The 25089-nt window shown below is 48.7% G+C and overlaps 1 protein-coding gene across 7 annotated transcripts in view; it reads right to left on the reverse strand.

Annotated features, from left to right (window-relative positions):
- Mtss1 (MTSS I-BAR domain containing 1) overlaps positions 1-25089 on the reverse strand; it is a 170958-nt gene that overhangs the window by 7802 nt on the left and 138067 nt on the right. For all 7 annotated transcript variants that reach the window (XM_045143046.1, XM_045143048.1, XM_004661347.3 and 4 more), the window contains exons 7-10: positions 9352-9509; positions 7697-7804; positions 6543-6640; positions 2143-2353 (exon numbers count right to left, since the gene is read on the reverse strand). In XM_045143046.1, coding sequence (XP_044998981.1) covers positions 2143-2353; positions 6543-6640; positions 7697-7804; positions 9352-9509 — 575 coding nt within the window. The remainder of the gene's footprint in view (positions 1-2142; positions 2354-6542; positions 6641-7696; positions 7805-9351; positions 9510-25089) is intronic.

A 25089-nucleotide genomic window follows, 5' to 3' on the forward strand; every position in this document is an offset into this window, starting at 1 on the left:
GACCCCAAGTTCCAGGGCTGGGATTAAAGTCTCATGACTGCCACTTCCCGGCTGGGGACTTCAGGTTCTCTGTACCTCAATCTTGTGTGGCACGAATGAGAATGAACTAAACTCAACTCAACTAAAGGCAATTCTGCTCCCTTGGGTGGGACCCTCCTGCTGACGTGACTTGGAAAAGGTAAAAGTTTTCTTCTACCTCATGATTAAAATTAGCTTTACCATCTTTTTTAAAAATTTATTTACATGTGGTCTTGTGGGTGCGTGCCAGGATCTCTTGCTGCTGCAAATGGACACCCACCCAGCTTTATATGAGTGGCTTAGGAATTAAACCCAGGCTACTGGGCTTTGCAAGCAACTATCTTTAACTATTGAGCCATCCTCAGCCTAATGTCCTTTTTTTGAGGGGGGGTGTTTTGAGGTAGGGTCTCACTCTGGCCCAGGCTGACCTGGAATTCACTATGCAGTCTCAGGTTGGCCTCAAATTCACAGTGATCCTTCTACCTCAGTCTCCTAAGTGCTGGGATTAAAGGAGTGTGGCATCACACCCGGCTTCTAATGTCTACTTTTAGTCATTAACTTATTGCGGGGCACATGTGCCTATCAGAGTGTGTCTGTGGAGGTCAAAGGACAACTTTCAGGTTGGCCCTCACCTTCCACCAAGTTTGAGGCAAGCTCTTTCATTGCTCCATTCATGAGCTTCCAGAAAATTCTCGCTATCTTCCTTTCTTGCTTTAGGTGTACTGGGAATACAGAAGCTTGCCACAGCTTCCAACTTTTTCATGGGGTCTTGGGATTTGAACTCAGATACTCAGAGTTGCTTGGCAAGTGTGTTATTCACTGATCCATCTCTCCAGCCCTGCTAATTTTTTTTTAAATAAAATTCTTCATTAAGTTCTGTAGCATCCCTCATCTTATTAAAACCAACCTAGGGTGGGGGTAAAATTCAATGGCAGAAAAATTACCTAGTATGTGAGAAGCCCTGGGCTCAATACTCAGCACTGACCAGAACAAAAACAAAACCATGAAATTCCTATTCTCAAGGTATTTCACAGCAGGTCTTGGATACAAGCTTTCAGATTTCAGAAAACGCCAACTTGCCATGCTCTGCCTCCCCCAACATTAAAAGGGCAGAATCCCTGCTTGAGTCCAGCCACACCAAAGGGCACAGAAGGGCTGATGGGTTTTGCCTGCTCCGAGGGCTATCAGTGCACAGCACTTCAGCTCTCCCCACACACCACGCTGCACAGTGCAATGGCCTTTGCGGATCTGCGAGCCTCGCTCTCCTCATGACCACGCGACCGAGAGGCGCAGGCATGGCTCAGTGAAGCACCAGTGGGGACGGGTGACACCAAAGCTCCCTGCAGGAATGGGCATGCCAGAAGAGTCCCAGTTCTCGGCTCTGAGCCTCTCTATGGGAAATGGAATCTCTACAAGGTAGAAGAAAGAAAAGGCCGCAGTTCCCAGGGAACAACGCTGACAGTTCTGAGCTGTGACGCCTCTGCACGCCAGCGGCTGAGGAGCAGCAAGCGGCTCCAGCCCGGGCTCCCCAGCAGGTGGCACTGTGGGGCTGACGGGTTAGCGCTGCTCACAAGTGTTAAAGCCTAAGAGACAGGAAGGCTGCCAGAGGGACACCTAAGCCGACGATGCACACGACGGCATCTGAAGCCCAGCCCAGCTCCCGCTTTCTGTGGTGGCAGCACCAGTGTCCCCCAACCCCATGGTGGATGCGGAGAGTCCACACCTTCCTTCTCCCGGGATCAGAGTGCCAACAGCGTTATCCACAGGGGCTCTGAGCCATTCTCACTGATGGAGAATGCCAGGGCAGAGGTCTCAGTCAGTCATGAAGAAACCTGAGATGGGTGGAGGAGGTGCCCCCCGTGCCAGGTACAGTGGAACACCAGGCTGTGCATACAGAGGCATGGCAGCGTGATGCCGCCTCTTTGCAGCTGTCTCCTATCAAGAGACAGCTCACCAAGTCAATGGGGTTCCTCAACCACCAACCCCGGAGACAGGCTTCCAGCCCAACTCACGACCCCCGCCCTTTGGGGATGGATTAAACGAGTGAGGTCCCAAGCCTTTGGCTCCACCTGGCAACAGTGGTCTGCGTGTGCCTGCTCTGCTTTGGGTCAAGGGCACCCTTACCTGGTTGGCAGTCTCTGGTGGCATAGGTGAGGGTGACTTGGACTGGAAGGCGTCCTGGGATATGAATCCTGAGTCGTGGGAGGACACACTGGACAGCCTCACGGGCGCCTGCTGGGCCAGGTTCGAGCTGCGGCAGCGGTAATGCGAGCTGGGCGAGTGCGAGTGGGAGCCGCTGGACCGGGAGTCGCTGCTGTTGACGCTGTTCAGGCTGCTGCGAGGGGCAAGTGGGGCAAGAAACAGAAACGTAAGGACTACAGCTTTCTGTCCCAGAGCAGCCAAACCTGAAGACATGTGTGCAAAGGTTTAAAACATTCAACTGTCAAACAAAAGGCTTTTTTAGGTGAACGATGGAATACCAACCAGGTCTTGGCCTCAGACAGGACAATGTGACATTCTAATGATGGGAGCCTATGTGTGTGTGTGTGGGGGGGTGCGGATGATTCAATAAGCCAGTGGTGGGCAGCTCTGTCGTGCTATCCATTACCAAAGCTAGGGGACCAAGGCTGTGACATTAAAAATAAATAAGTAACCGTGGGGCTAATTTCATCTACTCATCTGCCTATAGTAGCCGTGACCCTGGGGCAAAACTCACTAAGACTTCAGCATATGACAGGTCCAATGTCCTCAGATGGTCTATGCGGGTCGAGAGGACCAGGGTTCCCCGAAGCCAATCAGTACTGACTGACATCCTGAAACGGTCCCGTTCTAGATAAGCCGGGGCCACCACTGCAAAGCAACCCTGTGTGCTTTCCCGCAAGTGCTCGGCCTTTGCTAACAGAGCCCGTGGGGCAGACATGCTTGAGTCTCCGCTCCACTAAGCCAGCGCACCTGGCAAGAGGCAAGCACAGCTTTCGGCAAGGAAAGGCAATCAGTTGTAAGCTGCTTACTTCTGAGATGAAATGGCAAGCAGGGAGTGAACAATGGCATTCCCAGGTGTGATGGTTAAGTCTGTTGTCAACGTGATCAGATTAGGAGTGCACAGGCATTCCACTTGCGTGGGTCTCTGAGGTTGCTTCCAGAAAGGATTCACTGAAGGAGGAAGTCCTTCCTCCACAGCGAGCCCTGCGCCCCAGAGCGGGGGGTGGGGGTGGGGGGGGGGCCTCTCCCAGAGTGGGGTTTGTTTAAGGCAGCTCTGGGAGAAAGGAATCCCTTCTGCCTGGCTGCTGGGGGGGGGGGGGTAAGGGGGACTGCTTGCACTTGAGTGCTTCCCTGGCATGGGTGTCTATCCTGTTCGGCTATCTTTGCTTGGCATTAGAAGCAAGCTGACTGGGCCTTCCAGCGTGCACTGAAGAGCAGCAGCTCTCCAGGAAGCCTCAAGGCCCTCAGTGCTGGGTTGGGACTGCTGAGGCATCCAGCCTTGTGGGCTGAGCAGCTACCAGGTCCATGCCGTCAGCTAACCCAATAAATCCCCTTTTTATTACAATTCATGCTATCAGTTCTGTTCCCCTAACTAAGACACCAGGTGACCTGGCTGCATTCCATTTCATCTTAAGAAACATGCTGGATACTCTCAGGAAAAACAAAAAGCTGAGTGGAGCCCCACGGTCCAAACAAGCAGAAGTGAAACAAAGGGCTACAGAAGCACCTGAGGGATGACTGGGCCGTGGAAGCTCGAGGCTCTGCGCCTGTCCCTGCGCGACATGCTGCCTTCACAGAGGAAGCAATGGCATACACCGTGGCTGACTTGTCGTGTGGATGCACAGGCACAGGGGAGGGCACTGGAGGACGGCTGCTGAGGCGACAGGCTTTATGATTTCTTTCCTTTCCCACCATCAGTCAGAAGATGGCACTTGGGCATGGAAAGCAAAGCCCCCAGCAACTGCATTCCAGCTAGCTCCTGTCCAAGAGCCATTCCAGCTAGCTCCTGTCCAAGAGCCATTCCAGCTAGCTCCTGTCCAAGAGCCATTCCAGCTAGCTCCTGTTCACACAGCCTAATTTCCATTCTAGCTAGCTCCTGTCCACCCAGTTGACTTCCATTCTAGCTAGCTCCTGTCCACCCAGCCCAATTTCCACTCCAACTAGCTCCTGTCCACATAGCCTAATTTCCATTCCACTTAGCACTTGCCTATACAGCCTGATTTCCATTCTAGCTAGCTCCTGTCCATACAGCCTAATTTCCACTCCAACACTATAAAAAAGGATGGCATGCAACTGGCTCTACACTAATGAGAAACTTTTCTTAGCTACAAAAAAAAAAAAAAAAAAAAAAAAAAAAAAAAAAAAAAACCAGGTATGTCTCTGTCTCTCACACAAACACAGAACCTGTGAAAGATGACAAAGAAACCCGCTGACATCCCGAGGCAGGTGTCAGATGCAGCCTCTTGGCCTGAACTGCCTGCCACATGTGCATTGGACAAGCTGCAGGGTGAAATGAAACACACAGCAGGATGTTCGGAGACATTTCTATACACAGACGCAGTGGATCCACCTTGCTCCTTCCTTTCCATGCAGCTTTACCGGATGGGGACATTCATTTGGCTTTGCAAAGTCAAATAAAATGAATAGCCGTGGGTAGAGAAAAGCTCCAAGAAGGGAAATAGTATCTGGTGAGGTTTCCATCTTTCAAGACAAGAACAAACTTTCCAGTCAGCAGGCCAAGAACAGCTTGAAACAGTCCTGCAGGTGACACAGGATGCCTCCAGATGATTGTTTCCATAACTAACAACACACTGGCAAGGGTGGTGGGGGTGGTGGTAGCGGTGAAGGAGGACGAGGTGGAGGTAGAGGAGGAGGTAGAGGTGGTGGTGGTGGTGGTGGTGGTCGTGGTGGAGGCGGTGGAGGTGGAGGAGGAACGTGGTGGTGATGGTGGAGGCAGTGGAGGTGCAGGAGGAATATGGTGGTCGTGGTGGAGGCAGTGGAGGTGGAGGAGGAATGTGGTGGTTATGGTGGAGGTGGTTAAGGTGTTGGTGGTGGAGGTGGAGGTGGTCGTGGTGGAGGCGGTGGAGATGGAGGAGGAACATGGTGGTAGTGGTGGAGGCGGTGGAGGTGAAGGAGGAACGTGGTGGTCGTGGTAGAGGCGGTGGAGGTGGAGGAGGAACGTGGTGGTCGTGGTGGAGGCGGTGGAGGTGGAGGAGGAACGTGGTGGTCGTGGTGGAGGCAGTGGAGATGGAGGAGGAACGTGGTGGTCGTGGTGGAGGCGGTGGAGATGGAGGAGGAACGTGGTGGTCGTGGTGGAGGTGGTGGAGGTGGAGGAGGAACGTGGTGGTGATGGTGGAGGCAGTGGAGGTGCAGGAGGAATATGGTGGTCGTGGTGGAGGCAGTGGAGGTGGAGGAGGAATGTGGTGGTTATGGTGGAGGTGGTTAAGGTGTTGGTGGTGGAGGTGGAGGTGGTCGTGGTGGAGGCGGTGGAGATGGAGGAGGAACGTGGTGGTCGTGGTGGAGGCAGTGGAGGTGGAGGAGGAACGTGGTGGTCGTGGTGGAGGCGATGGAGGTGGAGGAGGAACGTGGTGGTCGTGGTGGAGGCGGTGGAGGTGGAGGAGGAACGTGGTGGTCGTGGTGGAGGCGGTGGAGGTGGAGGAGGAATGTGGTGGTCGTGGTGGAGGTGAAGGAGGAACGTGGTGGTCGTGGTGGAGGCAGTGGAGGTGGAGGAGGAACGTGGTGGTCATGGTAGAGGCGGTGGAGGTGGAGGAGGAACGTGGTGGTCGTGGTGGAGGCGGTGGAGGTGGAGGAGGAACGTGGTGGTCGTGGTGGAGGTGGAGGAGGAACATGGTGGTCGTGGTGGAGGTGGTGGAGGAATGTGGTGGTCGTGGTGGAGGTGGTTAAGGTGTTGGTGGTGGAGGTGGAGGTTGTGGAGGTGGTTAAGGTATTGGTGGTAGAGGTGTTGGTGGTGGAGGTGGAGGTGGTGGTGGAGAAGATGGACAAAGAAAGACACATGAGTCCTTCATGAGTACAGAAATGTTGGATAAAGTGGGGCCATATGCCATCATGGCTTCCTGCACTTGACTGACAACACTGAAATCAGCTTATAGAAAATTAACCTTGGGGTGGAGGTATGGCTCAGTGTTTGAGAGCCTTCACAAATGTACGAAGCCCTGAATTCTATCCCCAGCATCACAAAGTAAATAAAACATACATATATGCAAAATCAACCTTGGTTCACTTCTTGGTCAACAGGGTTTTTGTGCTGTTGAAGAGGAACATAATAAGGTAAAAAGACGTCCCCGTAAAATGTAACAAAGTGACTGAGCTACAGCCTCTGGTCTATGGGACAACAGCACATTCTTTCCAACCAAAAATTAATCCAGAGACTAAAAAGGGAGACCAAAAATCAGACTTCTTTTGCCTTATGACTTCCTGTTTAGCATGAACCATTTGAGATGAAGCCTGGCTCTATTTTTCACATTAGCATAAAGAAACATGACTTGTCCCAGAAAGCAAGAGGAGACCCCGGCTTCACTTACCTGCACACACTGGACTTTCTGGACATGGTGGTGCCGGGGGAAGAGGGTGGCGTCTGATACGACCAACTGTAATCAGAGCCTTTCAAGTCCAAAATCACCTGAAGGGACAGAGCAGCAGGGTAAGTAAGGGACAGAGAAGGAAGTCTCAGCCACACTCACCATGGCATCCAAATGCTGCCCTCCCAGGGGTGGGCATTAAAGGTATGTTACCTGCAGTAACTAAAGAGCCATGCTACCAGCCCATCAGTATCACAATCCTTCTCCCAAGACAAGCAAACCCATAACCAATGGGCCGGTGGAGACAGTAAAGGGAAACCAGGAAATATCGATGGGGAGATAATTATAGTGACCAATTAACAACTTCTAAGAGCTGTGCGTGCCCACAGCTGCAATGTGCAGGATCCCCACCCTGTGTTGCTGTAAAGGTGGCAATGGATTGCGTACTGGTTGGTTGCCCTTTAACCACTCGATGTCGAGGGCTCACTTGTGCCCTATTTGGCTGAGCTGGAAATGTGAAAACCTCACAAAATCAAGAGGAAGTCACTTCTGCAGTATGTTCTCTACATCTGCCTCCCTGTGAGCTGAACAGCCACTCAAGCATAAAGTCCACCTCCTGCTCACATCAAGAGTCCTCCACAAGGGTCTACTAATGGAGTGGCTATGTGCTCTAGTCTACTAGAAGTTTTACACACTAGGAAACCCACGTTTCCAAATTCATCTTGTGAGCTGCTCCTTCGGGAGGCCAGGAGAATTGTAGGCAAGGGGCTAACACCAGTGGGTCACTCATTAATTGTTCTTCCAAGCCAGTCTTTTCCCACGTAGTACAGTATGAATGTCACGTGCGTCAAATGAATAAAGCATAAAACACACCATCTTTTCCCAAGATGACAAAGGCCCCATGCGTTGCTTAATGAGCACAGCAGAAAGGGGGGACAAGGAGCCATGACAGTTCAGGTCTAGAGAGGAGATGGACATAATGGTCAGGTACATAGGCCCTGGTGGGGGACCACTCAGCTCACAGTCTCTCTACTTATTAGCTAGTTTGACCCTGCTTAAGGTGACTTCATCTCTCTGTGCCTCAGTTTCTTTCTCCACAACTGGGCAGAAGAGTGAGGATGAACTGAGGGACTTTCCTGGATCAGGGAGACCTATACCTGTTCACTGGATGAGGGCAGCTTGTGAGGGTCCATGGTCAGGCTCTTCAGGTCTTCTGATATGGTCTGAAGATGGGTAATTTCCCCGAGCATCGAGATTTCTTCTTCCTGAAGCAAGATATTTCACATGCATTGTCACAAGAGAGTCATCTCATCATCTGGGTCCAACTGCTTTTGTTATGGTCACTGCAGGAACCATTCAACCTTTTAGGAAAGGCACTGTGGGAGGGGACTCAGTTAATGGCAGGGCAAGCCCTATCTTTTTGGAAAGAGATAGGGAAAATAAAAATCTGCCATCATGGAATGATCTGTGGGCCAGGGATATTAGGAAGAGACCACAAGGGCCTCCTCATAGTACCCGGAGGACTTCCACACTACGTAAGCAGGGTCCTTCCTTTGGCTTATGTAGCTTGCTTTAGTGACTGAAGTGATGTGGTGGCTAGAATGTGCAATGTCCCCCATAGCCTCATGTGCTTGGGATGAGGCCTCACACAAGACCCCCGGCCGGTGGGGCCTCTGGGAGGCGGGGCTTGGCTGGAGGTGGTGTTGGGGCTGGCCGTGGGGTTTGTAAGTCCAGCCCTACTGGGTGTCTGTTAGTAGCTCTCTTAGCTGCTTCCTCCCAGCTGATGGATGTAACAAGACGTGACTACCCTTGCTGTCTGCTCTGCCATGCTTTCTCTACCATGAGACCTCCCCTCAAAACTGTAAACTCAAAGCCCTTCCCTCCTACGATCTCTTTCTGGGTGAGGGTCTTGTTCCAGCAATGACAAGGTGACTGCTACTTTTGATCTGGGGATATCAGAGTCTGGTTGGTGACAGATCATGTGTGTTCACGAGACATTAGCTGACCCTTTTTCTCTCTCCTTTCTTCCCCTCATCTGCATACATGCAAGTAAGATGGGATGGAAGCGTGTGTTACTTTCCCGAATGTGCAGCTTGGACCGTGGACCCATGCAAGAATGATGAAAGGGAACAACGCATGTCCAAGCACTGTGCTCGGGCCGAGGCAGGTGACTGGGGCTTTCTACTGTGCCAAGAATGGTTGCTACGAACATTCTCAACACAGCATGCAAATAATTTACCTAAATAGTAAGTCTGAACTGGCTCATGGATCTTCCTGGATTAATCTCACAGTCTAAAACTCACAAGTCAAGTATTTGACTTGTCCAGCAGGTCCCAAAAACCACCTGGAGGGGCCCAAGCCCCACAGCTTTGCTTTCAGTGGGTCTGGGTTTGGCCTGAGAATTTTCAATTTTAGTTCCCAGATGATGATGTCCTGCAAACTTGAGAACTCCACTTTAAGAACCATAGTACAGGGATACACAGTCCTAGCTAGCTTGATACTCACTATATTGCCCAGGTGTGCCTTAATTTCATGGAAATCCTCTAAGAGTTGGGATTCCAGGCATGTGCCACCAAACCCAGCTACGCTAGACCTAGATGACTCAGGGAGAGAAAGGAAAACCATGAAGAAGGATTGGGTCACAAGGACATCAGCACCTTGCAGAGAACTGCTGGTCTATGGACAAGATCCTGTCATTATGATTCCTGACAGCAGTAGATTCTCGGTAACTCAATGGTGGATGCACAAATGAAGAAAGAAGCTTCCTCCAGCCCACCAAGTTCAAGCCTTGCAGAGCTTTCTATCAACTTACGATCACTGGACGCAGCATGGAGATGAAGGTACAGAATCGGCCACGTTCTTCAATCAAAGCTTTGCGGACGGCCTGCTTTTCGGTTTCTTCCAACAAGAGATATTTATCATTGACATCTTGCAGAGCACTGTCCAACTGAGGCTGGATGTCACCTCTCCCTGTGGACAAAAGAGAGCCACCAGGGCAGCTTGCTGAAACCACCAGCTTCTAGAACAAATGCTACTCGTCATAGTCCTACAGTCCTTCCTGGAGCGGAATCCACCATTTCCCAGGACTTAACAACACCGTATTCACTTATGGCCCCCAAAGCTTTACAGCAGCCATTGTTCTAGGATCAGCCATTTGCAATTTCTAACATCTGAAGGGCACATTTATCTGGCTTATTTGTGACCAGGGTGACCTCCTGGTTTGCCTCCTTGCCTCGCTCAAAACCCAACAGAGACCTGTGCCAGCAAAAGCCTGGGACACACGGGAATGGTATTCTTTTGTTAGAATATCCGGAAGAGATTAGGGATGGAAGAACAAGGTGAGGGCTTGTGAACATTTCCAAAAATGGGCACAAGGTGCCTTTGTTGGGTCCACCACAGTCAAAGAGTCTCTGTTTGGGCAGACGGTTCTGTCCTGAAAAACAAAGGCCGAAGTGTCACTCCCTGGCTCTGGGACCTAGTAGTCCACTGCAGCTCATGTGACTCCCTGGCGGAGGGTCCTGATGTGTTCCGGTAGAATCACCCGGAGAACAAGGGAACTAAGGTCAGGTCTTTGCTGGCGACACGCTGAAGGTGGGGGCCCACCTAGCCATGTCCACAGAACCCAGTTATCCAGAGACAAGCATGTAACAATTGCAGGCAGAAAGTTCACCACCTCAACTGTAGCACATGAACAGCAAGCTAGCTTGTGTAAGTAACGCTTTATTAGAATCGTGAGGGCCTCTAGCTACCACAAACTCCAGAGGCATGCGCCACCTTGTGCATCTGGCTTTATGTGGGTACCTTAACCACTGAACCATCTCTCCAGCCCTGTGTCCAACCTTTTGACATTGTGACATGACCCTGTCATCTACAAAGTTCATGCTCAAGAACTGTGCAATTGAATTACCAGAAAAAGAAAAGAGAAAGAAAGAAACTTGTGTGATGCTTTAAGTTAAGTCTGCAATTTTGTGTTGGGCTGCATGCACAGCTATTCCCTGTTGCATGCTGCACAGGGCAGCCGATTGGACACGCCATTTCATAGGAGGCTATTAGTCACAAAGCTCTGAAAGGCAGCAAGCCCACTCTTTCTTAGTGACCTGCAAAACAACATGGCCAATGCCAGGTCCCACTGGCTGAGGCCATATGAAGTAGGGCTGGTGTAGGCCTTCCACAGTCTCTCAGCCTCTTTATGCTGTCAAATATCATAACACGGACTGTAAGCTAAACCAGAAATAATGTCATTAACTTTAGTGTGGAGAAGTATGAAGGGAGCTGAGGGGACAGCAGGTTCAAATCCATGATGTTTGTCCAACCCTGCAAAGATATGTCTTGATCACAGAAGCCAAAATTTCTTTAATAGACTGCAATTATACAAGACTGGAAAAATTTATGCCATCAGTTAGTAAGGTGTGTATCTAGTATAATTAATAACAGACACTTATGCTAGTAATGTGGCACATGCCTGTAACCCTAGCACTCAGGAGGCTGAAGCAGAAGGATTTCAAGTTTGATGCCAACTCGAATTACATACTGACACCCTATCTAAAAAAAAAAAAAAAATTGGGTTTTAGGGCTGGAGAGCTGGCTTAGTGGTTAAGGTGCTTGCCTAAAGACCCAGGTTTGATTCTCCAGGACCCACATAAGCCAGATGCACAAGGCGGCGCATGCCTCTGGAGTTCACTTGCAGTGGCTGGGGGCCCTATGTGCCCATATTCATATTCATATTCTCTCTCTCTGTAATAAATAGATAAAAAACTTAAAAATAACAAACTTTAAAAAGTGTATCTAATTAGGACAGCAAAGTAAGTGTGTGATCTAATTTGGATTTAACAAAGTTATTTTAAATACACATTATGTTATAATGAGAGGGCTTTCAAATAGTAGTATTCTAAAGTAAACAAACTATAAAGATCGTTCTAATTATGGTTACGGTAAGTACATTTCTATTTAGGATATATCACACTAAAGACACAATGATTATTTTTTAAATTTACTGACATGTAATGATATTTCTGTTTGTATTTATAGCTGCTGAAGCAATCTATACACTTTCTCCCATATACTTTAAATCACCTATAAATCACTTCCACCAAATACAATGAAAATGTTGTGTCAATGGTTGTTATACTATTTGGGAATCATGACAAGAATACAATTGCAATTTTTTTGTTTGGTTTTATTTATTTAGTTATTTGAGGCAGAGAGAGGGAGAGAGAATGGACATACCAAGGCCTCTAGCCATTGCAAACTAATTCCAGATGCATGTGCCACCTATGCATCTGGCTTTATGTGGATATTGGGAAATCAAAACCTGAGTTCTTGGGCTTTGCAGGCAAGTGCCTTAACTGCTAAGCCATCTCTCCAGCCCTTCCCCTACCCCTTTTTGAGGTAGAGTCTCACTCTAGCTCAGGCTGACCTGGACCAAACTCTGTAGCCCCCGGGATGGCCTTGAACTCAGAGATCCTTCCTCTTCTGCCTCCCAAGTGCTGGGATTAAAGACATGTGCCACCCTGCTGCAAGTTTTTATTTATTTATTTTGGTTTTTCGAGGTAAGGTCTCACTCCAACCCAGGCTGACCTGGAATTCACTATGTAGTATCAGGGTAGCCTTGAACCCATGGTGATCCTCTTACCTCTCTCTGCCTTCTGAGTGCTGGGGTGCATGTGCCACCCTGCCTGGCAAGTTTTTAAATTTAATTCTTGATTTTTTAAAAACTAATTTGATAGAGTACGGGTGCACCAGGGCCTCCTACCACCCAAACAAACTCCAAATCTGGCTTTACGTGGGTATGGGGGAATCGAGCCTGGGCTGTCAGGCTTTACAAGCAAGTGCATTTAACCACTGAGCCATCTCTCCACCCCACAGATGCAGTTTGGTAATGGTTTCCATCTGTGGTTGGCTGGGTCTGCTGACTCTGCAGGGGTGGAGGGCTCGCGCGCGGGTCAGCCAGCAGCAGCATGTTGAGCGCACGCTGCGGCCACACTCGCTCTCCCCTCGGCCGGCATCACTCGCACTTGGACAGTTGCAGCTGCTTCCTGTGCCCCTTCAGGGTCTGCAATGACTGCCCTTGCCCTCGTGCGCCCTCTGCCCCACCTCTTAACGGGTGTTCCTCCAGTGAGTTCAGTGCTCAGGGAAGTCCCTCTCACGGCCGGGACCCTCTTCCTTGATCTAAGCCCCTCCTCCTCCACGGTGCTCCCCAGTTCCAATGTCTGTGTGATTTTATATGTCCTAGCTGGTTGATCTAGGGCAGTCTGCCCTGCTCTCATAAACCATGCCTGTTTCTGCCAGTACTGTATCTTCTCACGCAGCACATCTGTCTGGCAAATGAATGAGGTGCCGACACAGTAGCTTCACTGAGATTATTCAGTCAGTCTCTCAGCCACCATGGCCTCAAATGGCCAGAGCCAGCAAACCCCAGGACAGCCAGGCAGGCAGGAGGAGGACTGAGGGCCTTAGCTGGGTGTCTATGTATTCTTAGGCCAAGAATTGCATTTGGCTTTTTTTGTAAACTCGAAGTCATCCTCATTCTCAAAACCTTTGCTCCTGCCCACTGCCAGCTTCTAGGTCTTGAGTCTATTCACAATGACCACTGGGCAGGAGCCCCTCCCCCACCAAGCCCCTGAATTTATTATAGGAAAATGCTGGGCAGTCCACTATGAATGGACAGCACGCTGTGGGCCACCCCGGAGGAAGAAGGCGAAAGGAATGTAGAAAAAGTAGGGAGAGTTTTCAAAGCTTTCTAGAATGAAGTGAAGAGTCCATATCAGCTTCCCAACTTGATCTTTGTATACACGTTCAAGGCAGGAATGAATAGTCTTTCTTCAATGGGGAAAGTGAGGCAGACAAGGCGGCTCACACAGGGCTACTAAGCTATTAATGGGTGCGGCTAGAATCCAATCCTAGACCCTTTCTGTCAGAAGCCCACAGGCTTTGTGCTTCCTGAACGCAACAGGTCCTGATGGAGGGCGCTCACGTACCCCTCGGAACAGCCTGGAGCTGCCCACTCCCACCCTGGCCCAGGTAGCATGGGGCTGCAATGGGCATTCATGGCCTCAGAGAAGAAAGAGCATTCCCAGGCCATTCTGGACCAGGACTCCTGCAGGGATTAGCAAAACTCCCAAAGGCAGTTCTCTCTTTCAGACAGACGGGAAAGGCCATCAGAATCTTGGAAAACAACTTGTAGCCACCTGACACACATAAAAATGCTGCATTTCCTCCTAATGCCCACTTGTCTGGATTTTTTGCCCCTCATAAATCAGAATGTGTCTGGCAACCAATGGTGGGTTACAGTTTAGTTGGTAGTGGTTTTTCCCTGTTTGTGCTCCAGAAAGTACCTATGCATCTTATAGTCAATGCAGTATCTGCTATAAATACTGACACGTGGAATATGAATGCTGAAATAGGGGACATAAATACTGAAGTGGGCATGAAAGGTGACACTGGAGATTCGATTTCCAATAAGAGTCTTTGTCCCTCCCAAGGACGCAGTTCTTACCCTCCTTTACAAGTCACCCACTGCTAACACCTTGTAGCAGGTCTGGCTGATCCCCCAAAGGGGGGAAACGTCTACAGATCAAAATACAGATTTGGTCACGCAAGCTTTAAATTTCAATAATTTTCAGGCAAACTCATGTTCTGTGATTTTCCCTAACCCATGAGACATGAATACTAGTACCTAACTCATTTGATTGATGTGCAATCAAGTCTATCCACATGATACCCTGAGAACAAAGTCTGGCGTGGGTAAGGATGAACTGCCCACTGCCCACCCCTGGGTCCATACAGACACCGTACACCGCCCACTGCCCACCCCTGGGGTCCATACGGACAGCGTGCACTGACCACTGCCCACCCCTGGGGTCCATACGGACAGCATGCACTGACCACTGCCCACCCCTGGGGTCCATACAGACACTGTGCACTGACCACGCCTGCCCCCTAGAGTCCATATTAATACTGGGTGTTTAGCAGGGGAGAATAGCCAGAGGAGGGTGTAAATAATTGACTTTTTAAAATTTTTTAAAAATTTGTTTTGGTTTTATTTATTTATTTATTTTTTTTTTGAGAGCAACAGACAAAGAGAGAAAGAAGGAGGGAGAGGGAGAAGGAGGGAGGGCACGCCAGGGCCTCCAGCCACTGCAAACAAACTCCAGATGCATGTGCCCCCTTGTGCATCTGGTTAACGTGGGACCTGGGGAACCGAGCCTTGAACTGGGGTCCTTAGGCTTCACAGGCAAGCGCTTAACCGCTAAGCCATCTTTCTAGCCCAATAATTGACTTTTTAAAAATGTTTTATTTATTTGAGGGGGGAGACAGAATGGGCACACCAGGGCCTCTAGCTGCTAAAAACAAACTCCAGATGTATGTGCCACTTTGTGCATCTGGTTTTACATGGGTACTGGGGAATCAAACCTGGGTCCCTTGCCTTTGCAGGCAAGCACCTTAACTGCTAAAACATCTCTCCAGTCCTGGAATTTTTTTTTTTTTTTTTTTTTGAGATAGAGTTCTAGGCTGGCCTGTAATTCTCTCAACTCTATAGCCTTAGTTAGCTTCAAACTTGGGGCAATCCTCCTGCCTCGGCTTCCGGAGCACTAGGGTTACAGGTATGAACTTACTTCCCTTTGAAATTCTCCCCTATATGATTAAATGCAAACATTTGCAGAATTCTTTCACTACATCTCAGCATCAGTATTCTCTCCTAGTTGAGTGTGACTGTTTGACTTCTGTCCCCAAATTCCATGTGTTAGAAACTTAATCCACAAATTCTTGTATTCATGGCCTTTGGGAGACAATTAAGATCAGATGTGGCCCCATGGGAGAGGAGAGAGGGTGATGATTTAGTCACTTAGAGAGACCCAAGCTCCCACGCTTCCCCGTTGCCCTATTTGATGCACTCGATAAAAACTCTGGACCAGTAGTTTGGGGAGCTTCCTGGTGAGTGAGTGTGGTATCGTGAGCTAGAAGAGTGGGGCGCGCAGGGGGCCACAGAGGCTCTACGCCCTCTCTGTCCACCTTGCCCCCCAGGGTAGTGTTTCCCCTAGCCCATCTGTGTCTGCGATCAACTGTCCTCACCACGCATCTCCCTGTGTTCTGTGAGCCATTCTATGGAATCAAGCACAGTGACCAGAAATCTTGAGTTTGTCACTGGCTGGGCAGAAGTGGGTGGTATCTTAGGAGATGCTACTTAGGGCTGGTGGCTAAAATGAGGGCAGTTTTATGGAACTGGGTCCTGCCTGTGGCATATATGCCAACTCTGGAGGGCTTAAGTCAGGGAATTTATGTCACCACGGAGATGAGGCATAGATGTTTTAGAGCAGAAATACTTCACTGTGGGGGCCCTGGAGCAGCCGAGGGAGTCCAACACAGGGTGGCACCTCGTACCTGCTTTCCGAATGGGCACTTCACCCCACTCAACTGCGGTCGTCAAGGAGAGTGTTTATGAATGAAAGCATGGCACCAGATGTGAGTCAATTAACCCCGGGAACAACGTGAACGGCTTAAGGGTTGCGATTCAAAGGAGGAAGCGCGCCCGCCCCACCACTCAGCCATGCTCTGCACCTCGGGTTAATGTTCTCTAGGGAGATAAAAACCACATTATATGAGTAATTAGTAACCTAAACAAGCTGTCCTGGTGACTGGTCAGAGCCGACAGGGAGAAAAGCTCTCAGCTCCCACGGGGGCCCCACGTGGTGACTGTCTCTCTCCCGGCCTGAACGCAGCCCACCCCACCACAGTCCCCCTGCGCACAGGGACATTTGGGGCTCAGTGCCACGGGAAACACCACTCAAGGGGCCATGTCTGTGCGAGACTCAGCTGTGACGTGCATCCCACCCAGGGTGAATTCACACATCTCTACAGAGTTCACGTGGAGGCCACTTCCTGGGCCTGGCAGGGAAAATCTTCCCTTTGTAGGTACACACTCAACTTCCAGCACCAAGGGGTGTGCGTGTGCAGATGTGCGTGGGAGCATGTGTGCATGTGCACGAGGAGGCCACAGGGTCACCTTTGGTGTCACCCTCACAAACACCCCCTCTTAAGCAGGGTCTCTCACTGGCATGGAGCTCACTAACTAACCAGCCGGCGTACTGACACGCGGGTCTTCCCGTGTCTTTACCTCCCCAGCGAGCACAGGCACCCGCCACCAAGCTCGTCACTGTTCATGGTCTGGGGATCATATCAGACTCGGGCTCTTGTGCATTTTCCTGACTAGAGTATCTTTGAGCCCCCAAGCATGGACTTTTCCAGGAAAGGAAGGATGATGTGGGGAGAAGTGTCATCTAGTTTGGGGTGTGTTGGAAAACAAGGCCCAACGAGCCATCCTGCAGGCAAGTCAGGGCGAGAGGCTGCCCAGGAAGCCAGAGGTAAGGTAGCCTCCACCGTCACCGAGGCTCTTACACGGATGTAGGAATCTCGAGTGGGACCGCAGCTAGCCTCAATGCCATTCCTAGGGTATAACGCACACTGCTCTCAAGATAGCCATCTGGGTCTTGTCCACCCTTCACCCTTGGGTCTCGGGCTCCTGACTACATGGCTACAACCCACATGCCACCCATCTGGTCCCCTATGCCTGGAATACCTCTCCTGTGTTGCCTCCCCTTGGCCCCAGGCTACACCTTTTGTTACACTCAGTGTTTCCAGCACAGAGCACATCTGATTACACCAAGTGGTTTGGAGGAGATCACACTCTTCAAGGGAATGTTGTACTTTCTCCAAGGACAAATTGATTTGTAATGATTGTCAATTCCTTCCATTGTAGGGTACGTACAATTACTTATGCAAGGACTCCGTGCTTCATGGTAAATAGTGACATCAAAGGAGATACGTGTATGTGTGTATAGACACACATATATTACACACACATATATACATATAAGCAAGTACACCTATGTGTGTATACGCACACATATCCATACATATCTCCAACTAGATTCAATCCAACTCTTTCAGGCTCCATACATGTACGTGGAACATATGTGTATGGAAAACATGAGTGCACATACAGTTTCTCTTTTTAAACCAGACCTTTTTCTTTCTCGGGGGTGGCAGTGGGGTTGGGGTGGACAGTGCTCAGATCAGACTCAGGGCTTGATGCAGGCTAGGCAAATGCTTTGTCAGTGAGCAACACCCTCTCAGCCCAAGAGCATTTAATTATCAAACTGCTAGGTTCAAATCTGGTCAGCTTTACAAACATACAAGGTTTTCAAGCCACAGGCCTTTTCTTAAAACTCCACACCCACAGTCATAGCTCTTGAAGAACTCGGTGCTGTGGCTTTGCCCTAGGAACCTGTCCCTGCAAAACGGGGAATGAAAGGGGCTGAAGAGATGTCTCTGACTAAGAAAAGCAAATCCTCAGACGTTCCAAAGCCAGCTGGGTATGGGGCGCACACCTCTTAATCCTAGCACTCAGGAGACCGAGGTAGGAGGATTACCATGAGTTCAAGGCCACCTTCAGACTACACCGTGAATTCCAGGTCAGCCTGGGATAGAGTGAAACTATCTCAAAAAGCCAAAATAAAAAATAAAAAAAAGTTCCAGAAGGCTGTCTGGTTGGTATCTTCATCAGTTCACAAACAAAGTGAATGGTCTGACTGACTCAGGGCTGGCTCTTGGTAAAAGGTCTCATAAAACCTGACAGTCGGGAGACTGACCTCAGAAGGCCCAGTGATATGAGTGCTTTTATATGAAATGTTCACAATGGGTGACACCAGAGACAGAACGCAGGCATGTGGCTGTCAGGGACTGGCTGGGAGGAGGTGGGGAGTACAGGAGTGACTGCTCAACAGGAAAGAGGTGTCATTCTCGGGTGATAAAATGTCTGAAATTAGAAAGTGGTGATGGTTGTGAATGTATAAAACCATTGAAACATGTAATCTAAAATGATTAAAATGATAAATTACATGTTAATTTTATTGCAATGAGCAAAAATGTGCCTGCATCTTACCTTCCTTGTAGAAGTTTACTATAGATGGTTTCCTAGTCACAACACAGGGAACAGGGAGAGGTCACCTATTTGAAGCTGAGGAGGGGCTACCTCGCATCACCACGAGGGGACAGAGCGGCAGAACCGTGTCCCAGCGACGGCAGGCCATCCTGGCCCCACAGCCCAATCTGAGACACCTGCAGGGAGCTGTTAGTAAAATGCTCAAGGGCCAGTAGGGCACACCAGGGCAAGACAGCCATGTGGATGCCTCATAGACAGACCTTCCCAAGACAGAAGGACAGCAACAAACTCCAGGGCAGGAAGGAAGCATGATCACCCGCGGCAAGGCTCACATTCAACCAAGAGAATCATCCTGGCTACTGCGTTTGAAGACCTGATGCCTTGGAAACGAAGCATTTCACCAACTCTGCCGAAATAAGAAATACTTTGGATTTTGAAAAAGTGAATTATATATGGTCCTGAGTGGATAAGGCAGGTATTTTTTTTTAGAACTTAACATAACCAAATCTGGCATGGGAATTATTTTGAGGTGCTATTTAGTGTAGCACTTTATGCTTTGCCAGTGGAACACATATCTACATTCATATGTGCTCAGGTACGTAGGCACTGTTGTGTAAACATACTGACTTTCCTTTTTACGGTTTTTCAAGTAGGGTCTCGCTCTAGCGCAGGCTGACCTGGGATTCACTATGTAGTCTCAGGGTGGCCTTGAACTCATGATGATCCTCCTACCTCTGCCTCCCAAGTGCTGGGATTAAAGGTGGGCGTCACCATGCCCAGCTAACATGCTGACTTCCTGTGAAAGGGAGGGTGGCAACTGCTTGGTATTTCTTTTTTCCACAAGTCTATTACTGAATTAGGAAAAGATGCAACAGCTTGTAGGACATGGTGCCAGCAACTGCATGGCCAGATATCCAAGAAAAGAAACAATTAAAACACACACACACACACACGATTTTCTTAGAAAGTTATGGGAAATTAAATAGGCACAATTGATTGTTCAGAGCAGGCAGAAAAATCTGGGCAACAAGCATCGATGTGAACAATCAGAGAAAGCCCACAGCAAGGACCAGCCTCCAAGACTGGAATGTAGACTTACCCAGAGCATCCACTGGCGGGGGCGCACGGTGACAAAGTTCAGGACACACAATTGACACAGAAAGGAAAACAAGGTCAAACTGGGCGGCGAGCAGTGCCTGCCTTACCACTGCCCACATGTTAGGCCGCTGATGGCTACCACCACGGGTTACAAGTCTGGGAAACAAAGCTGGGCACTAAAGCTCCCCTTTCCTGCTGAGCTAACAGCCCTTCCTGCATAACTTCTTAGTAATTTCCACCTCTTGGGCATGAGGATTTGGTCAAAAGAGATGGAGGAGCTGGACAGATGGCTTAGTGATGAAAGCACTTGCCTTCAAGGCCAATGGACCCAGGTTCAATTCCCCAGGACCCATGTAAGCCAGATACACAAAGTGGCACACGTGTCTGGAGGCCCCGGTGCACCCATTCCTTTCTCTCTTTCCCTCACTCCCTCTCTGTTTCGAAGGAAGGAAGGAAGGGAGGGAGGGAGGGGGAGGGAGGAAAACGAGATGAGAACAAGTTGGAAGAGGCCAATTCAAATGCCTCAGCAAGAAAACCTTCAGGTGTGATTTACTGTAACTTGAGAAAGAGCTACAGAATCCTAGCTTACAGTGGGATGAAAATGGAAAAACAATTAAAGAACCTAAATTTCTAACACAATAGTAAATATTCTGCTGGCAAGGAACTCTAATACATACACACATAAACATACATACATACATACATACATACAGAACACTGACTCTGTTCTGTTTTTGTTTGAGAACTGGTCAGTTCAACTATTGAAAGGGTTAACATATTTGTGTTTCAGTTCTCTCTTGCAAAGCCAGTCTCTGCCAAATGTTCAGTGGCTACAGATGGAAACAGAAGGCTTCTTCTTAATTAATTCTTTAATTTTACCCTGATACTTCTCCCGTGCTGAGAATTGAACCTGGGGCCTTGCGCATATGTGGCCACTGGTCTGCTTGTAGGCTACACTCTCAAGCTGATGTGTGAACTTAAAACAATGTTGGTTCTGGGGGCGAATGTTGGTTCTGGAGATGCAGCTGAGTGGTAGAACACCTGCCTAGCATGCGTAAGTCCCTGGTTTTGAGCCTTGACAAGATACAACATATACAAGATGATGATGATGATGATAAAATGGTTAATTAAATGAGAACAAGGAGCCGGGTGTGGTGGCACACACTTTTAATCCCAGCACTTGGGGGGCAGAGGTAGGATGGTGCCTTGAGTTTCAAGCCAGCCTGAGGCTACATAGTGAATTCCAGGTCAGCCTGAGGTAGAGCAAGACTCTACCTTGGAAAAAATGGGGGGGGGGGCGGTGAGAACAAGAATACTAATTTTCCATTGTCAAGTGTCATAAGCTAATGAACTGCTTACAGTATCTCTTGGAACCCAAAAGGCTGGCACAAGGAAGTATGCTCAAGTGACATCACTAAGAGTTCGGAGCCACAGAGTTGGTTCCATAGCACCTCTCCAACTTGCTGTAGCTTTCTCCCCCTTACTTGTGAAGGCTAGCTCTACCCTGTGCCCTAGACCAGAAGTGCTATGAGGGAGGAGGTACTCTCCTTTTTTAAAAAAAATTATTGACTGATTGATTGGTTGCAGAGGGTGGGGAGAGAGAGAGAATGGGCACATGAGGGCCTCTAGCCACTGCAAACAAACTCTTGTGCATCTAGCTTATGTGGACCTGGAGAATCGAACCTGGGTCTTTAGGCTTTGCAGACAAATGCTTTAACCACTAAGCTATCTCTCCAGGCCAGTATTCTCTTTTTGATTCCTTGTCTTAGGTGAAGCATTCATTCAACAAGCCTGCCTTCAAAAAAAAAAAAAGAGAGACAGGCATGGTTCACCCACCTTCCAATATACTTTAAAACAGTGCAGGGTGGCTAGAGAGAGAGAGAGCTCAGCAGTTAAGGGTGCTTGCTTGCAAGGCTTGTTGGCCCAGGGTTCAATTCCCCAGGATCCATGTAAAGCCAGATGCACAAAATGGCACATGCATCTGGAGTTTGTTTGCAGTGGCAAGAGATCCTGGTGTGACCATTCTCATCCACATTCCCTCTCTCTTTTCCCCTCTCTGATTACAAATAAATAAAATATTTTGTAGATGTAGGGAAAACCAACAGAGGCAGCCCATTTAAAATGCCTATGACAAGCTGGGCATGGTGGCACATGCCTTTGATCCTAGCACTTGGGAGACAGAGGTGGGAGGAATGCCAAGAATTTGAGGCCACCCTGTGACTACATAGTGAATTCCAGGTCAGCCTGGGCTACAGCGAGACCCTACCTCGAAAAACCAAAAAAATAAATTAAGTAAATAAAGTCTATGAGAGAACTATTTGAAAACTTTTAAGTTATAAATTAGCACTCTCATAAGGAGTCGAATGAAAAATGTGACCAAGGTGAGGTTTGCAGAGTATAGGAGAGGCAAGCTGCTCACAAGTCACATCCCAGCTGACGTGTCTGCCTATGTCAAGGACGAGGCTAATGCCAGGCTTATCTGCACAAAGGCATGTGGAATCTTCAAAAGGAGAGTCAGAAGAGTTTCTAGATCAAAGCTCGGCTCCTGAAAAGGAGCATGGCAGAAGGCTGCTTGGCAGCGTCCTGGAGCGTATTAAACCAAAAGTGACTCTCCGGCTGTGTTAAACAGCGCAGCTCTAGCAGGACACAGAAGCAGGTAGCCACAGCCTCTACCCATCCTCACACAGCCCATCTTACAAGCCAATCGCCCAAGACCTGCCACCTGAAGGAGGGATGTGGACAGACACAACAGGATTCCTAGCAGATTGAAAACTTGAGCTAACCAAAACCCCAAAATCTTCAGATTTCCCATTACTCTTTATGGTGCTGCCAAAGTCATTTTGAGGTCAGATGTCTGCAAGGAAAGCACTCCACCACAGCAGTCTGGTCAGAATGAGGACTCTAGTACCTTCTTCTAGAAGGCTATGCCTCCAGTCCAGATATACTATAAAAGTACATAGTCTAGGGCTGGAGAGATGGCTCAGTGGTTAAGGCGCTTGCCTGTGAAGCCTAAGGACCCATGTTCAGCTCTCCAGATCCCACGTTAGCCAGACACACAAAGGTGAGGAAAGCACAAGGCTGCACATTCCCAGTAGGTGGCGCAAGCATCTGGGGTTAGATTTCAGTGGCTGAGGCCCTGGTGCACCAACTGTCTCTCTCTCGCATACTCTAAAATTTTTTAAAATTGCATAGTTTAAAATTGTGTTTAGGTATTTTATTTTTTTTTATTTTTTTTTTTTTTAATTTTTATTAACATTTTCCATGATTATAAAATATATCCCATGGTAATTCCCTCCCTCCCCACCCCCACACTTTCCCGTTTGAAATTCCATTCTCAATCATATTACCTCCCCATTACAATCATTGTAATTACATATATACAATATCAACCTATTAAGTATCCTCTTCCCTTCCTTTCTCCACCCTTTATGTCTCCTTTTCAACTTACTGGCCTCTGCTACTAAGTATTTTCATTCTCACACAGAAGCCCAGTCATCTGTAGCTAGGATCCCCATATGAGGGAGAACATGTGGCGCTTGGCTTTCTGGGCCTGGGTTACCTGACTTAGTATAATACATTCCAGGTCCATCCATTTTTCTGCAAATTTCATAACTTCATTTTTCTTTACCGCTGAGTAGAACTCCATTGTATAAATGTACCACATCTTCATTATCCACTCATCTGTTGAGGGACATCTAGGCTGGTTCCATTTCCCAGCTATTATAAATTGAGCAGCAATAAACATGGTTGAGCATGTACTTCTAAGGAAATGAGATGAGTCCTTTGGATATATGCCTAGGAGTGTGTTTAGGTATTTTAGAAAAAAAAATAAGCTTGCTCTCTGCTTGCCTTTGAAGTAAAATCACCAAGAACGCTGCAAGCTTCTGAGCTAACTGGCCCTGTAAGCATTAATACAGGATCCGGAAAGGACATGGTTGGGGCTAAAGAGACAACTGCTTCAGACATCCAAGATCAGAGCCTCCAGTCTCTTCACCTCAGGCTCAAATGACCTGAGAAACCTCAAAACTCCGGGCCAATTATCACCAAGTCCCACAGGTAGGCACATTTCATGTCCCAGGCAACCCAGCATCCTGAATCCCAAATCTTTCCATCCGACCTGGATGGGCAGCTTATTAGTGTCCACGCATCCGGAGCCAGGGCTGGTCTAATTGCCACAAACTTCTTTCGGTGTCACAGTGTGATCAAGCCACTGGGCTTCACCCCGAGGTCTGAATTCTGCTAATTGGACAAAACCGGTGACTTATGAGTGGCGGGCAAGAGCCTCTGCGCACAGCTTAGATAAAAGGATTATCTTTGCAGCCAAGCAGTCCAGGCTGCTGAAAAGAGGACTCTGTGAAAGCTGACAGAAAATAGCTACCTCTTACCTCATCCTTTGCACCAAGCTCCCCAGCCCTTCCTAGCCTTAAGCACCCCGCCTGCGCCACTCCCGCAAGCCCAGTTCCTCTCCTGCCTTGATGTGCCATGCTGTTTGCCAGGTGGGACCAGCCTGCTCTTTCCAGAACCTCAGATCTCATGGACTATTTCTGCAACTTTATTTACTAGTTTACCTTTAAACTCACCAAAATGAAAAAGGAAACAAACACCTTTAACTTGTGAAATACTAGTTCCCAAGGGTCCTCGTTTGATAGCATATAAAGCTGAAAGGCACCAGACCAGAACAATAGATCCAAAGAAACCACTTGCAGCCAAGAGGGGCAGAGAATCTGACTGAGGGAGAAAATCACTTCCCCCTTGAAGTGGAGGGCACAGAGCTTACAGAAGTCGTGAGAATTGAGAAGGGGCCCCGTTTAGAATGCCAAAGCTCATAAACTTCTGTCCTGCCATCTCATCTCTTTTCCTTGCATTCCAAATGTGCACCTCTTGTTCACAGAGACTGAGTGTGAACTTGACAGGACCTAGAATCACCCAGGGAAGGCACCTCTGGGCATGCCTGTGGGATTATCAAGATTCGCATAGGCAAGGTGCCAAGACCCATGTTAATTAACTGTGGGTGGCACCATTCGCCAGGTGGACTGGATAAAAACAACAATACTGGGCTGGAGAAATGGCTTAGCAGTTAAGGCATTTGCCTGGGAAGCCAAAGGACTCAGGTTCAATTCCCTAGGGCCCACATAAGCCACATGTACAAGGGGCACACGCATCTGGAGTTCGTTTGCAGTGGCTGGAGGCCCTGGTGTGCCCATTCTCTCTCTCGCTCTGTCTCTCTCTCTCTCTGATGGCAAATAAATAAATAAAATTAAAAAAACTAAAACAAGTAAATAAATAAAAGGAAAAAAAAAAACAAACTGAGCATACTAAGGGCTGGAGAGATGGCTTAGTCGTTAAGGTGCCTGCCTGTGAAACCTAAGGACCCAGGTTCAATTCTCCAAGTCCCTCATAAGCCAGATGCACCTGGAGTTCATTTGCAGTGGTCAGACACCCTGGTGTGCCCATTCTCTCTCTCTCTCTCTCTTCCTCATTCCTTCCCTGCCTCCATGTATTATTATACAT

Source organism: Jaculus jaculus, chromosome 2, assembly GCF_020740685.1.
Source record: "Jaculus jaculus isolate mJacJac1 chromosome 2, mJacJac1.mat.Y.cur, whole genome shotgun sequence".
Classification (NCBI taxonomy): domain Eukaryota; kingdom Metazoa; phylum Chordata; class Mammalia; order Rodentia; family Dipodidae; genus Jaculus; species Jaculus jaculus.